The 14,223-nt window shown below is 44.4% G+C and overlaps 2 protein-coding genes across 5 annotated transcripts in view; one reads left to right on the plus strand and one right to left on the minus strand.

Annotated features, from left to right (window-relative positions):
• Positions 1-6,869, plus strand: part of SUSD3 (sushi domain containing 3) — a 30,492-nt gene extending 23,623 nt beyond the window's left edge. For all 4 annotated transcript variants that reach the window (XM_065845734.2, XM_071813004.1, XM_071813003.1 and 1 more), the window contains exon 5: positions 6,193-6,869. In XM_065845734.2, coding sequence (XP_065701806.1) covers positions 6,193-6,406 — 214 coding nt within the window. In that variant the 3' untranslated portion in view covers positions 6,407-6,869. The remainder of the gene's footprint in view (positions 1-6,192) is intronic.
• The window catches only part of NINJ1 (ninjurin 1), a 294,431-nt gene that overhangs the window by 233,829 nt on the left and 46,379 nt on the right, over positions 1-14,223 (minus strand). The window lies entirely within an intron of this gene.

A 14,223-nucleotide genomic window follows, 5' to 3' on the forward strand; every position in this document is an offset into this window, starting at 1 on the left:
ATTAGGCTGAGTTTCATCATCCTGTGCACATCCAGCTTACTGGGAAGAGCAGGACAGGGTAGGCAAACCCCTGGGGAGGTGCAAACATGAAGTTGGCTGATGCTGGGAAGACCAGCGTGCAAGGACGTGTTCATTACCTGGGTTATTTCTGTGGTACTGTTCTCCATTTAAGATGAAGTGGATGTGTTGGCAGCCTATGCTTGGAGGAAATCTCTAACCCTCTGGGTGCTGCTGTAGTGGTGGGGCTGTTACAGCACTGATTGTCTGAGGAAATAAATAAAGCCATGTGGCATGGCTGGAAAAAGTAGCAAAACTGAGGGCAAGCAAGCCCAAAGGAAAGCTTCTGTGTATTGGTGTGTGCATGTGAACCAACATGTGCGGCTATGGTCACAAACAGCCCTGGGCTGATCAGGCAGTTGGACCAGATGATTGTTGTGGGTCCCTTCCATCTGACCCTATCCCATCCCATCCTATCCCATCCTATCCTATCCTATCCCATCCTATCCTTGTGTTAATGTTTCAGACATTTGGAGGAATTTGTGCAATGCATCACTAGACCCCTGAGCAATTTAGAAATCACTGAATCACAGGATGGTTGGGGTTGGAAGGGACCTCTGGAGACCATCCAGTCCCACCCCCAGGTGAAGCAGGTTCACCAGAGCAGGTTGCATAGGGTCGCGTCCCGGCGGGCTGGTTTTTCGAAGGACCTGTCCTGGGAGGCACGGGGTGCCGATGGTTCTCCCTGCCCTGCTCAGGGCCGCGGTTCCTGTTGTTCTCTGTGATACAGCCGGCAAGCGGCTCTGCAACCCACTTAGAAGGGGAAGTCTGAGAGACAAGTGGAGCCCTTGGCTGAGAAGGGAGTGGGTGGAGGCTTGGTAATGTGTGTCGTTTTGAAGATAGCATTTCCTTTTCTTAAATAAAGCTGTTCTGCTGCTTCTTCATGTGATATATGAAGTATCTGGAAGAGTGAGAACTCCTCCACCCTTGAAGAAGACCCTCCTGAGTAGATCTTAGCCTATTTTTTACTAGAAAAGGATGTAGGTCATGCAGCTTTTCAGACTCAATTGAAATAGATGCAGAGATTGACTATAGATTAACATTTTGATTCACCACTTTAAGTACAAAATATACCCTATGAACAAATAAAATAAAACCCCAATTTTTTCAGGTTAAGCCAATTTAAAATAAAAAGCCAGATCTTTCCAACAGGTAAGTTATTTGTTATGGTTTACACAGTAATTTAGGATTAAAAAACTGTCATCTGTTAAAGCAGTGCCTTAGTTTATTGATAATTTTGGCTGTAGTGAGGTGACATGATGTGGATGCAGAAGGCTGATGTACAGGAGTTATAAATAACGTATAAGCCCAGCTGCTGGACAGTAGAGGCCCCAGTGTGCTGTCCTGGACCTGTCTGCAACAAAATGAAATATTTTCCCCCTCATGTTTGAAGCATGGAACAAATGTGATGAATACAAAGTTTTCCAGGGAAATGTTAAATTTTAATGGCAACATTATAATGAGCCCCATTCTGGCTTCTTGGCTGCTTGAACAAATTGCTTTAAAATGCCGAGAAATATGTTCACAAATACCTGGGATCATTCACTACAGAGTGCAGTCACTGTTGATGACACCTCTTTGTTTTTGATGTCAGGAATCATAATGAGGATAAAAATACCAATTTTTAGCAGAAAGTCCTGTACGCAGGAGCTGCAAGCATTTACAGCATATTTGGTCTTTTATAATATTTGAAGAGCTAACTAGTGTTGAGCAGAGAAAGCCCAAGTTATGAGGCATGGGACTGCTGGGAGGGACGTGTTTTCCCCAGTGTTGCTTCTCAGAAGTAGAGAGTGTAGAGCAGAGATAGCAGGTTGTTGCCTGATGCAGAGGTTGGGATAGATTAGCTGAAGAAAAGGGTCTGTTGTCTATGGGAGAGAGATTAGCTGTAGCTCTGGGCCACGTAGTTAGAGCAGAACAGCATGCATGGGCCTCCAAAACAGCCCCCTGAGAAAATTGCTACACAGGGGCAGGGCTTGTCAACATAGGAATATATTGGGAACAGCTCTCACAGTCTGACTGCAGCAGCTATCAGGAGAAAAGCCTAAAATTGGTAAATGATATTCTGCTCTCTTTAACATTTTAAGATTTAAAAGTCTTCCCAGTTCTTCATGAGAACAAAACCAGGGGTGTTGACGTTGTTCATCCGAAGCACAAGACCTTCCTCAAAGCTGCACCGAGCACCGAGCCTGCTGGGGGTCACGGCGGCACCGCGGGTCTGGGAGCTGGGAGAGCTCATTTCAGTTTGCATCAGCTTCCTAATTATTGTAAGAAATAGCCACACCTAGAGAAGCCTCTATTTTCTTTGCTTTGTCAGCATAACAGTCCTGTAACCTGTGCTGGAATAGATACTCCCTTGACTCAGGGATGTGCTGCTATTTTGCAAGGGAGAATTGATGGTCCAGCATTTTCTGCAGGCTGGGAGATCTGAATGTAGCTGTAGACTAACTCCTTTTCATCCTCTGTCAGGTAAGATGACAACCAAAAAGAAACTAGTGCAGCTCAAAAATACATCTCAAGAGCAGCAAAGAAATTTGGCATTTCGAAGAATTTGTGAATTCCAAATTTGGACTGTTTTGAGGTGAATTATTTTACACAGCTCTAGGCCAAGTTATAAAACATTCTCTATGAAGTAGCTGGTTGCAGCAGTGAGTCAAATGGAAAAGCCCAGGTCTCAGTAGGTTTAAAGTCCTCCTTTCAGATATCCACTACAGCTGGAGCATATTAGCAAGAAGAAAAAATCTCTTCTGCAGAGAAACAGGCTAGTATATTCTCCCACATAAGATATTTTTAATACCTGAAATTCTTGTACTGGAGTCCTTCTGACTATAAGATGCATTACCAGTGTACCTGGCAAAAAACAGCAAATAAGGCAAATGCAACAACAGAGATGTCGAAGTGAAAAGGTTTTTCAAAATATCAAAGCCAGCATGCTCTTTGTAGAGGCAACTTGGGGTTTTCAGTCAGTCCAAGTAGTCTCATGCAAGGTTGATGAAATTAGCTCATAGCTTTGGCCTGCACAGTAAAACAAAATGTGTTTTCTCTTTGATTTAGTGGCTGTAATGGTTGAAGTTTTCCACTACCTTGTGTAAGGGGTTGCAAGGAAGGTGTGAATCAGAATCTCACGTTGCTCTAAGAAATGTTCCTGCCTGCCAAGGCTTGCTGAGGAGCATGAGGACCTTCTACAAATGCAGACAAGATGGGGTGGGACACTTGGCCACATTCCCACCTTGCCCTCTGCTCCCTTGAGGGCACTTCCCCAACTGCTTTTCCCCTCTGAACAGCTAAGAGATTAAAAAGCTGAAGAATCCGATGCCCTTCTACTAGCAGGATAGTGTGGTGTACATTTACCACAGGGAATTAAAGGGCAAAACATCTTCTACAGCAGTGACTATATGCAAGACTATTTGAGGTCCTGGGGAAATTACTTCAAAGAGCGAATGACCTGTTTAATACAGTTGTACATAATTAATACAGTTCCCTACACATATGATGTTTGATTGTGTGGCACTTGGGACCGGAGAGGAGGAGAGCCAGCACAGGAAAGGTGCAGATTTGCTTTTCAAATGATTTTATTCAGATTATCCCACCCTGTGAGTTGTCCCACCTTGAGCTTCTCTATTAATGGTGGCTCTTTTTTTGCTCTAGTTTGTTATCCCTGTGCCCCCCGCCGCCACCTTTCAGAGACTAAAATCTTCCAGTACCTTTTGAAACGCATATTTCCAAGCAAGCCCAGGCAGGGGAAGTGAGCTGCGGTTTCCTCTTGGGGCCCTGTCACAAAGAGTATGATAGCTGGCTGCTCAATTTTACCGATTTCTGAATTTCAGTCTTAATTGTCATCGCAACTGAGCGTGGAGGGTGTGTGCACAGCAACATGTGCTTTCAATAAAGCTGCTATTATTGTTTTCATAATGCTTCCATGATGACCCCAGGGTCTTGTACAAAGTCACCAGATATACAGTAACAAAAAAATGCCCTCCCATCCTCCAATATAAAAATCTCTTTTCAGAGGCAGTGCCAGCACCGGGCAGCATTGTGATGGCCCCACTGCTCGAGTTCTCACACTGCTCGGGTGTCCCCTTATAACAGCGTGTTCCCCCCCAAGCTAGGGACAGCTCTCAAGTCACACAAAGTGAAATTGTTGTGAATCCTCTAGAACCCATTGACAAATGCTATGGTGGCTGTTCTTCTCCACAGATGGGAGCTCTGACTTGAGCTGTCACATAAAGTCTGCCCTTGTTAAATATCTTGTGCATCTACCTGGGCTGTTCAGCACCTGACAGCCGTGGCTGGGCTTGTGTTTCCAGGTGAGAGTACAGGGAGCTCTTCTGGTCCTCTTATTTCAGTCCATGCAAGCCTCATAGTTCCTGAAATGGAAGAGGTTGCTTAGCCAGGAGTGTGGTTGTCCTCCAAGAACAGTTTTAGCCAGTTTGGCTTTCCGAGTTTGTGGTGGATTGTGGGTAATTGCAGAGTTTCACAATGCAGAACTTTATAGGAAAAAATTTCAGGATGGGATGAATTCTTCCCAGGTAAACTATATTTATTGCAAAATGACCTAGATTTGAACTATAATCCTGGCAGGGCTATTCACAAAGGCTGTAGCTACCTCATGCAAAACTTTGTTCCAGTTATTGCTCTTTTGATTTGATTTTCATTTTGTAACTCTTACCTACCACCTCAGGAAGATGGAACTTAGTCGCTTGTACTATAAAAGGAAAATGCACAGTAGCAAGTAACTCAGAAAATTTTCCTTCAGCAGTAGGATCTGCAGCGTTACACCAGTTAGCTCCTGTTCCCTGGTGGGAAGCCACAGGGGTGCTCAGGTGGGTTCTGGTGTCAAACGCAAAGACACCTGAGGACTTGTTGATGCACCAAGATTAAAAGTTACAGTTGAAACAGTACAAGTCAATACAAATCACGTAAAGTTACCAGGCTGTTCTTTTGAGAAACAGATGAGTTTGTCGTTGCCCAAATTAGAGGTGGGTAAATGCTGCTCGTCTGAGCACCTCCTTGGTGAGTATATTCTGCCTACACTGACATAGTGCCTACTTGCACCAAAAGCAGAGGTGGTTTAAGATGCTATTACAGTACCTGACTGTAGCTCATACCCCAAATAGTTTTGTAATACAGCTTTCCAGTGAAGAGCAAGATTTATTCTCCTTACAAGAAAGATGTATCTGTAGTATACCTACTGTGTACCAGAACAGCAAGACCTTGGTTATTTGGTTTTATTTTCTGTTATTCCCCTGTTGTTCCTAACTACATGCACAGTTCATGTATGAGCATTTCTGCTGGCTTTCTGCAGAATGCAGCCTCTGTTTCCTGACCAGCTCTTCATGTACGAAAGGGCAAGAGCACGTTGTCCTGGATGTGGGCGTGCAGGTGCTGCCCAGCAGTGGCGGCTGCAGAGGGAGCAGGAGCCGCAGCAGCCGCTCACCTGTGGTGGATGTGGGGTGAGGAACCTGTGTCTGCCCTGCCCGCAAACAGCCGCTGGGCAGCCACTCAAGGTTTGCAAAGCCCCACATGCTCAGGCTGCACAAAGGGCTGTGTCTTACCTGCTTCTGGTTCACAGGACTGTGTGCTTCAAGCCAACCGCATCCATCAGGCCTCTTGCAGCGGAGTTTGAGAACAAGCTGATCCCATCCCCCTGTTTTCCCGAACCAGTTGTGTGTTGTTTGCTGAGCGTCTTTTCAGCAACTCTGCCATCTCCATCTGCCCCTCCGGCCTCGCAGAGCACAGGCGGCTCCTGTGCTCCCAGCAGCGCTCCACCAACCAAGCACGGACGTGCCTTCTGCACCAGCCTCAGCATTCAAGTGTTCTTAGTAATATTTCTCTAGATAGCAGTGGCATTAATTGAAGCTGGGGACTTGTTTGGTGGAAAACAAACAAAAAGCATCTGCCCCAACCCCAAATAAAACCAACCTCCCAAGTCTTTTCAAGGTCTGCTTCAGCTTTTATGGAGACACAATTATTTGCCCCACTGCTGCCAACTGGTTTTAACGCTAGAAGAAGTGAGTCCATATGCTACAGCACAATTCGTTTGCAAAATGCCTGATGTGTGAACAAAATGGATTGGGAAGTTCTCTATCCTCACCAGGGCAAATGAAACACAAGTAACCTTTTCCTTCATGCTTACAGGTTCCAGGAGGAGTGGACTCGGGACACTGTATCTCCTGTGTGTTGCAAAGACCAGGATCATCTCCCCAAGTTAACCAAGAGCCGCAGTGCACCCCTGAACCAAGCGGTACCAGGACCCCGCACTGCGGTACAGAGCGTGGATGCAATACATGTTGTTGAAGTCTATGGACATACGGATAGTTGTAACAAACCAAACTGTCGGATACCTGGATAGCTGGTGGCTGAAATGCAATCACTCCTCTGGACCAAAATGAAATTTAGATAGAAATATGTGCCTTAAAGACAACATAGAAAGTTAATTATCCATATGAATTTGGAAGTTTTCTATATTCCAAGATGGTTATTTAACAGAAATGCTTCAAGTTCTGATATGAATAAAAGAAATGAATGCTGAGGCTGGCAGTCCATAGCCATTCTCTGTGGTGTGCTATGTATTATGATCATGGCAAAAGCATGATATCATCCTCCTCTACATCTAGAGAAAAGTGGTAGCCAGTTTGTATATTTGCCTCATACAAAATCACTGATCATAATTACACATTCATAAGATCGCAACCTTCTTTTAACCAGTGTTTTTTGTAAGCATTTCAGAACGAAAAATCCCCCATATTTTTACACAGTAGTATGACAGAACTACAATAAAATTTTGGTTTTAATTAAAATGCCCTGTTGTTTCATATCAGGAAGGCTTTTTTGTTCAGTTCAGCTGCTCCTCATTGAGAGACCTTGTGGGACTGGGTGCAGGTGAGGCACATCCAGCTCCAGCAGCCTGTGGAGAGGGGGAGCGATGAAGGATGTGCTGCTCCATGAGGTCTTGTACCTTGTTTTATCCATTTTGAATAGTTAAGTAACTGATATGGCTCTTATTCTGCTGTTTATATGCACACACATTTATATCTTAGAGTTACAGTATAGTTATTTTTGTTCAAGTTGAAGCCTTTTTTATTCTCCTGTCATCAGCTGTCTGATGGGTATTGTCACATACCTGTAATGATGGAAATGCGATCTTACAGCAAGCCCTGTAAGTGTTTTACTGTATGTCCCGCTTGTTATGAATCAGGAGTCCTCTTAAGCCCTTCAGTTCTGAAGTTTCAGTTCTGAAATTCAAATGATTGTAGCTTACTGGCAGGCCTAGAAATACCCTGTTCCATCCTGGCTATACTTGCCAGAGATCAAAACCGCAATCTTGAATTTCAGCTGTGTGGAAGTTGCAAGCAAAGGAGCTTCGTTTTTGTTCCTAATAAGCTCCGTTATATACATTTCAACAGCCTGCACCGCTACAATGCACTCTGCGTATGTGCTGCAAAAAGGATAATGGATATACTTCTGAACACTGCTTCCAGTTAAGTTCTCGATTCATTAATACTAGCCAATGTTTATCAGGACATATTTGTGCTGTGACTCATTTTGTCTGCAGGCACCCTCTGTACCCAGGTGTGCTCCTGTATCCCCTGTGCGCTGTCGCTCTCTGGCTGCGAAGGGGCTGCTCCAGCTCCACTGCCCATCCCAGCCCGGCTGCAGTTGCCCTGGCAGCTCACAGGGTGGCTGGTGATGTCTGGGAGGATGCAAAGGGCTCCAAAAGTTTTTGAGAAGATGGGTTATAAAGTCTCAATGCAAGGCAGTCCCTGAGGGATGAGGTGGAGGCCCTAGCAGGGTGTTCTCAAGTGGAAAATGTGATGCAAGGATGTGAAATCTCTGCACAAAGATGTGTGCTCCAGCCATCACAGCGGCAGCTCTGCCTCACTGCTGGCGCGGGGCTGCCTGGCCGGACAGCGGGGACAGCAGGACAGCGGGGAATGGCAGGACAGCAGGGATGGCCGGACAGCGGGGACAGCAGGACAGCAAGGATGTCAGGGCAGCGGGAAATGTGTCATGAGGATGGAGCCAGACTCTTCTCAGTGACAATCAATGGTAAAAACAAGGGGAAATGGGTTCAAACTGGAACACAAGAGGTTCCACTGAAATATGAGAAGAAACTTCTCCATGGTGAGGGTGCCAGAGCCTGGCCCAGGCTGCCCAGGGAGGTTGTGGAGTCTCCTTCTCTGCAGACATTCAAACCCGCCTGGGCACCTTCCTGTGGAACCTCAGCTGGGTGTTCCTGCTCTGGCAGGGAATTGGACTGGACAAGCTTTTGAGGTCCCTTCCAATCTCTCACATGCTGACATTCAGTGATTCTGTGAATGGCAGGACAGCGGGGACAGCAGGACAACATGGACACTGGGCTCCATCAGCAGAGGAAAGTGCCCCTAGGCCCTGGTTGAGAACAGGGCTTCAATAGCATCCATGGTGAAAGTCTGCAAGAGGATGAAATAAAAACAAAATGTGGGAAGGGAGGGAGCATAGAGAGGAATAAAGGCTGGGAAAACCAGCCAAAAGTCTGAGACACTGCTATGCAAATGGCTGGTACATTAGAATTAAATACAAAAAGAATTATAAAATGACGGAACGATTTGGGTTGAAAGGGACCTGTGGACATTGTCTAGTCCAACCACCTGCTAAAGCAGATTGCACACGAACGTGTCCAGGCAGGGTTTGAGTATCTCCAGAGAAAGAGACTTTCCACATAATAAAATATACAACTTACTAAGAGTTACAAGTGCTTGTGGGACAAATGATAGGACTAGGACCTCGGCATGTTAAATTAATAGCTTGCTCCAGTAGAACAGGTAAGAAGAACAGCCTATACATTCTCTGAAGTTCAGCATGAGTTGAAATGCTTATTAATTAATGTCTGTGGCTGGAGAATGGAGGGCAAAGGAGCGTGGGCTGCTGGGCATTGAGCACCTACTCTGCAGATCAGAGGAGGAGCTGGCAGGAGTTTGTCTGGGGAAATAACAGAACCGTCTTTAATATTGAGTGGTTTTATTTGTCTAATTCTCTGCTGGAAAGTGTCCAGCCACCAGGAGTTCAAACAAATGTCTTGGTGACTGCTTTATTTCCAAAGGTGGCGGGAAAAGGGGTGGCAGTTACTTTTGACTATAGCAAGGAAAAACTTGTTAAAAATCGAAAGTGACATTTGGGTGAATGTGATAAGAAGTGACATTACATTTTTAAGAAAAAGAGGAAGAGCAGCAGAATAAGGAAAATGGACTTTAAAAAGGTGAACTTTGACTTACTGAAATAATAAGTACAAAGGATCTATGAAGAAACAATCTGATGGAGCTGGCAGTCGCTAGCGGCAAGTGTCTAAGGGCGCGCCTGGCAAACTGATGCAGAGGACAGCAAGAGCCTGATAACAGCTGTCTCAGGAACTCTGAGAACATGAAAATCAAGAAAACCTCAAAAAATGAAAATGTGGCAAATGACTGAGGAGCAGCACAAAAATGAGGAGAGCTGTAAGACGTAATGTGAGTTACAGCAAACAAGGGAAAAAAAGAAGATGAAAATACATTGGAAAAAATAGAGAGTAAAACATTAGGTAAGGTATTTCTTGGGAAAAGGAAAAATGGACCCAGAGATGACAAATACTGAATGTCTGCTTTGGATCAGGCATCGCTGAAAAGTCCGCTGGTTAATGTAACGAATTCGAACATGGGACTAGGATTGCAGCCTAGAATAAGGCAAGAAAAAGCCTGCAAAAATGAAGATAAATTTGATGCCTTGGTGAAATTCATCCTCAAGCACTAAGGAATAGTGCTTTATTATTATACTAAAAGTATTGAACAATACTTGAATGATCATTGTTACAGCTTCAGGAAACTGCGAAAGGCCAAGGAAGGTCTTAGAAGATGGGAAAGGGTAAATCTAATAAATGGAGAGCAGAGAACCTCCAGAAGCACCAGAACAAAGGTGCTTCTCTGCTACCCAGTAAGAGCGTAGGACAAACGATTAAACAATCAGTTTGCAAAGAAGGCACATCTCAACCCAGGGCTAAACAGAGTTGTAGGTGTGGGCGGCAGCCTCTCTTGTCCTGGTTTCTCAAAAGCAGATGGTGCCGTGTGAAGGGTGACCTGGTTGTGCTGCATCCGGCCTCTCTGCGGCTCTTCTGAATTTCCTTCCTCTTCTGTAGCTCTGCAATTGTGGTAATAGCATTTCATGATCGAGCTCCCTGGCATTTTAATTTTATCATGTGACTTTATAATATGACTTCAAGTCATCAAGTACAATAAATTCACTTCTTGAGATGTCTGGGTCAACACACCGCGTGAGAAGGAAGCCTAGCTGACCTGTTCTACAGGTGAGGCCAATCTGAGTAATGTCTGATGGGGGAAAGTAAAACCTTAGTATGTCAAGGACATTGCCAGCCATGGGAAGCTACAGAGAAGTTAGGTAAATTTACTCTGTTCCTGAGCATTGGATTACTGTCATTTATTGAGGCTGCTAACACTAGAGGAAGTTACAAGGTAAGGAAACACCACCCATAGTGCTTTTATAAGATTTGTGGCTCCGTTCCCTCTGGGACTGTGCTTAGTTTATGATGGCCGCACCCCCTGGAATTAGCTTTATTGCTCATGTAAACATTATTTATTGTCAAAGGGGAAATCAGTGCTGTGCAGGAAGGAGATGAAAGCACATGAAAATCTAAAATAGACGTTTAAAAACTGTTCTTGATCAAGTTAACCCTTTAGTGTTTGCCAGCCAGTGATTTCAAATGGATTCAGGCTCCCATTTCTGCCACAGAAGACTTGCATTTCCTTGTGTATGTTATGGCACTGATGGCTTGCACCTAAAGAACAAGTTAAAATGCTGAAAACTATGTAAACAAGCCTGAGACAGCCCCCTTCTTGCATGGATGCTTAAAATTTCATTGAGATATATATTACAGTATGGCAAGATAATTCTCCACAGATTAAAAAACTGGCAACAGTGTTTATCAGAGGAATTGCTTATTTGCATTCCTTCACCCTGTATTTTAAGACTGTTTTCCTAGAGCAGGCAGCTCTGTTGCTAAGCTTTGCTTGCAGACAACCAAAAGACAGTTTTTAAGATCTTACGCTAAACACTAAACAGGGAATGTTTTTTAAGGCAGCTGACACGCAGTTTGCTGTAGGAGGGTATCTGATCCTTACTTCCTTTTAAATGAAAATTCATTCTTCGACACAAATGGAAGAAGGCATTTGGAGAGCCTGAGCCTGGGACGTGCCGAGTGCTCTGCATGGGAACAGCAAACCCCGACCTGGGCACAAGGCCCTGCAGAAACACCTCCTGTGGGGAACACCTCCTGGGATTCAGGGGATGTCACAGAGTGTAGTGTTGCCAGATGCTGTGATTTTTCTCACAAGTCTCATGGTATTTATTTTCTTAAGCTACAAATGGTAGAGTTGGATGAGTATGTGAAAATCACAGCTTCAATTGAAAAATAAATAGGTGTCTCACACTTGTATATGAAGGGACAAGGTTCAGTCCTGAAGTGTCAAGCAGCAGAAAAAGCACACAAGTATCTCAAGCGTCTTTGATAGTAATAACATGATTTGGGGAAGGCCTGACTCATGATTCACAAATAGTTGAAGTTGGCAAATCTATGTGTGACCTTGACATGTCCTCTCTGGCTTAAAAAAGGGAAAGATAAACGCAAAATTTTGATCTGGATGGAGCAATGAAGCTCGGGATGGACACCGGAGTATCTACTGTAGCATTAACACTGCTCTCATGGAGATTTCCACATGGCTTTATGGACATGCAGACCTTCTCCTGGAGACCTGCCCCTTGGGTATTATCCTGGAAGGCTCTGAAGATGCTGTTTTCCTCAGGAGGCTCTGCTGTCAGTCTAACTTTTGGTTATGGGCTAGTTTTGTTCAAAATTTCCGTGAGAAGCCCAGGACCCAGAAAAGAAGCAGAACTGTGAATCTGACAGAATGTGACAACTTGCAGGAGGTGGCCAATGCCACCAGACTGAAACGACACGGCATGGGAAAGCAGGTTACACCAGACACTGGCTGTAAGAGCAGAATATGAATGATGGATGGTTTTGGTGAGAGGAGGTGGAGACCTTTAACAGTTTTGCTTCCAAAACATCCCACTCATCAGTGACGTCTTGAAAGCAGAGTAACTAAATGTATCTGCTATAACTTATTGTCAGATGTCAATGGTTTTTGCAACTATCAAATTTTTTTTTTTAGCAATGTCACATAGTGCAACCTTTTAATAAATTAAATGTAGATGTAATTGAATCTTCTGCTTGGAAGGACCATGAAAAAAATTGGCAACATGCCAGCCAGTAGGTTTTGAAATGTCCTACAGCTGCATCCTTTTGTAACATTGATAGCTCAGCAAGAAGCTGTTCAACTGGGATACATAGTTTATTTTGTTTAGGGATTTCTTAAGTGTTCTATGGAAGTTTTAGGAAAGATCCACATCACCGTTACCTAACGACATCTGATACAGTTTACAAGTTATCTGGAGAATTTACACTCTATTTGGATACTGTAGTGTAGGAGTTCTTGTGCCCAGAAAAACCACCTGAGGAAAGACTAGAAAGGAACGTCCCAATGAGCACCTCGCGTGTGGAGGACATCAAACCAGAGCTCAGACCTCTGTGCTCCTCTGGCTTCTCCAGCATGGGGGCTACATTGGTCATGTCTATATGCCTGATTCATCTTCAGCACATTTAATACCTGTTGATAAGATTAAGAAGTTGGGCTTTTTTTTGTTTGGGAGTGGAGTACAGTAACTCATGGATCAGCAGAAGTCCAGAAAAGCTAGCGATATATGGTTGAAACCTCCTCAAGACTTGTTTCACCTTGTCTTGGGCTCATATCCCTACAAGAAACAACTTGATCAGTCAGACCACAGGCCAGAGCTGAACAACCTCCAACAGAGGCAAAGTGAGGCTCTTTGATGACATTTTAATAAACTCTTGCTGTAGGATAGAGCAGAACCTTTCAGATTTCAGGTGGTATTTTGAGTTACACCTCATAACATGAGTCTGTGTCAACTCTGATCAAATCCTGTCCCCTGAAAGCAATACAGAGAGCCTCGTTTGGTTCTTCCTTCAGCAACATGAGGAAGTGATCTTGTCTACTTATTTGTAAAGGACTATTATGAAGAGAGAGCTGATTGACAGAGCCAGTGTTGAAAGGCTCTTGTTTAATAATTCCACAATGACCATTGTCACTGCAGCAGAACGTACCGGCTGGTGGGAACACTGCACGGCGCCAGCACCCTGCACAGCAAGGCGTTTCAGAAGCCGGTCTCCATTTCCGGCAGCTATCGCTAACACAGCGATGGAAACATGAAACTCCTCTGGCGCAGCAGCAAGCGAGGCGGCCAAAGCTCGGCTGGTGAAAGCAGAGCAGAAGCAGTTCGTTCCCTGGATCTCAGATGCTGTACTTAAGCATGTGTGTGTTCAGGCTGCTCCTGTGTTTCAAGGTCAAGGTTATACAGAAATGCTCAGAGGAGTGTTTCCCACAGGAGATATGTTGCATCTCTGGCTGGAGTCTGCAGCAGCCCCTGATCCATGCCCAGCTCCTGCACACCATCCTGCCCACCCCTCCTGGCCCATGTGGTCGGGGTGATGACTGCCAAGTGAGGACACTGAGGACAAAGGGGCTTTGTTCTCTTCCTGAAGCTCTGCTGAATGTCAGTTTGCCAAATCTGTGAGCTGTTTATTTATACACCTTTTTTTTTTAACAGGAGGATGCTTTATTTGCTTCCTGCCTTCAAAGAATTTCAATGTTCTGGGTTTGTTTAGAGAAAAAAAAATAGTTGAGTATTTTTTCTCATGTGTATAATTAGACTGGTACTGTAGTAGGTGCAGTTTTGAACATGTATGTGAAGCTGGCTGTTTATTATCCCATGTACAACCTAACAGCCAACACGGTAACTTCTGTGATATTTATCAGGATGATTTATCATCAAGGGCTTATTCTATGTGCTGGCTTTTCCATAGTGCCAGGAACAAGAGGTAGTCAATTTTTTTCTATTATCTGCATCATGTTCTTGTTTCACGAGCGCTGTCAAAATTTCCAAGGATTGGGTGTCGTACCACAGAATTGGGGTGAGTGTAATTCACTAGTGTAATGAATACAAGAAGTTAAAACTGCCCAGGGATTTGCAGACCTGTGATTTCACCCAAGTCAGTTCTGTTCACAT

This window comes from Patagioenas fasciata, chromosome 10 (assembly GCF_037038585.1).
Source record: "Patagioenas fasciata isolate bPatFas1 chromosome 10, bPatFas1.hap1, whole genome shotgun sequence".
NCBI classification, from domain to species: Eukaryota; Metazoa; Chordata; class Aves; order Columbiformes; family Columbidae; genus Patagioenas; species Patagioenas fasciata.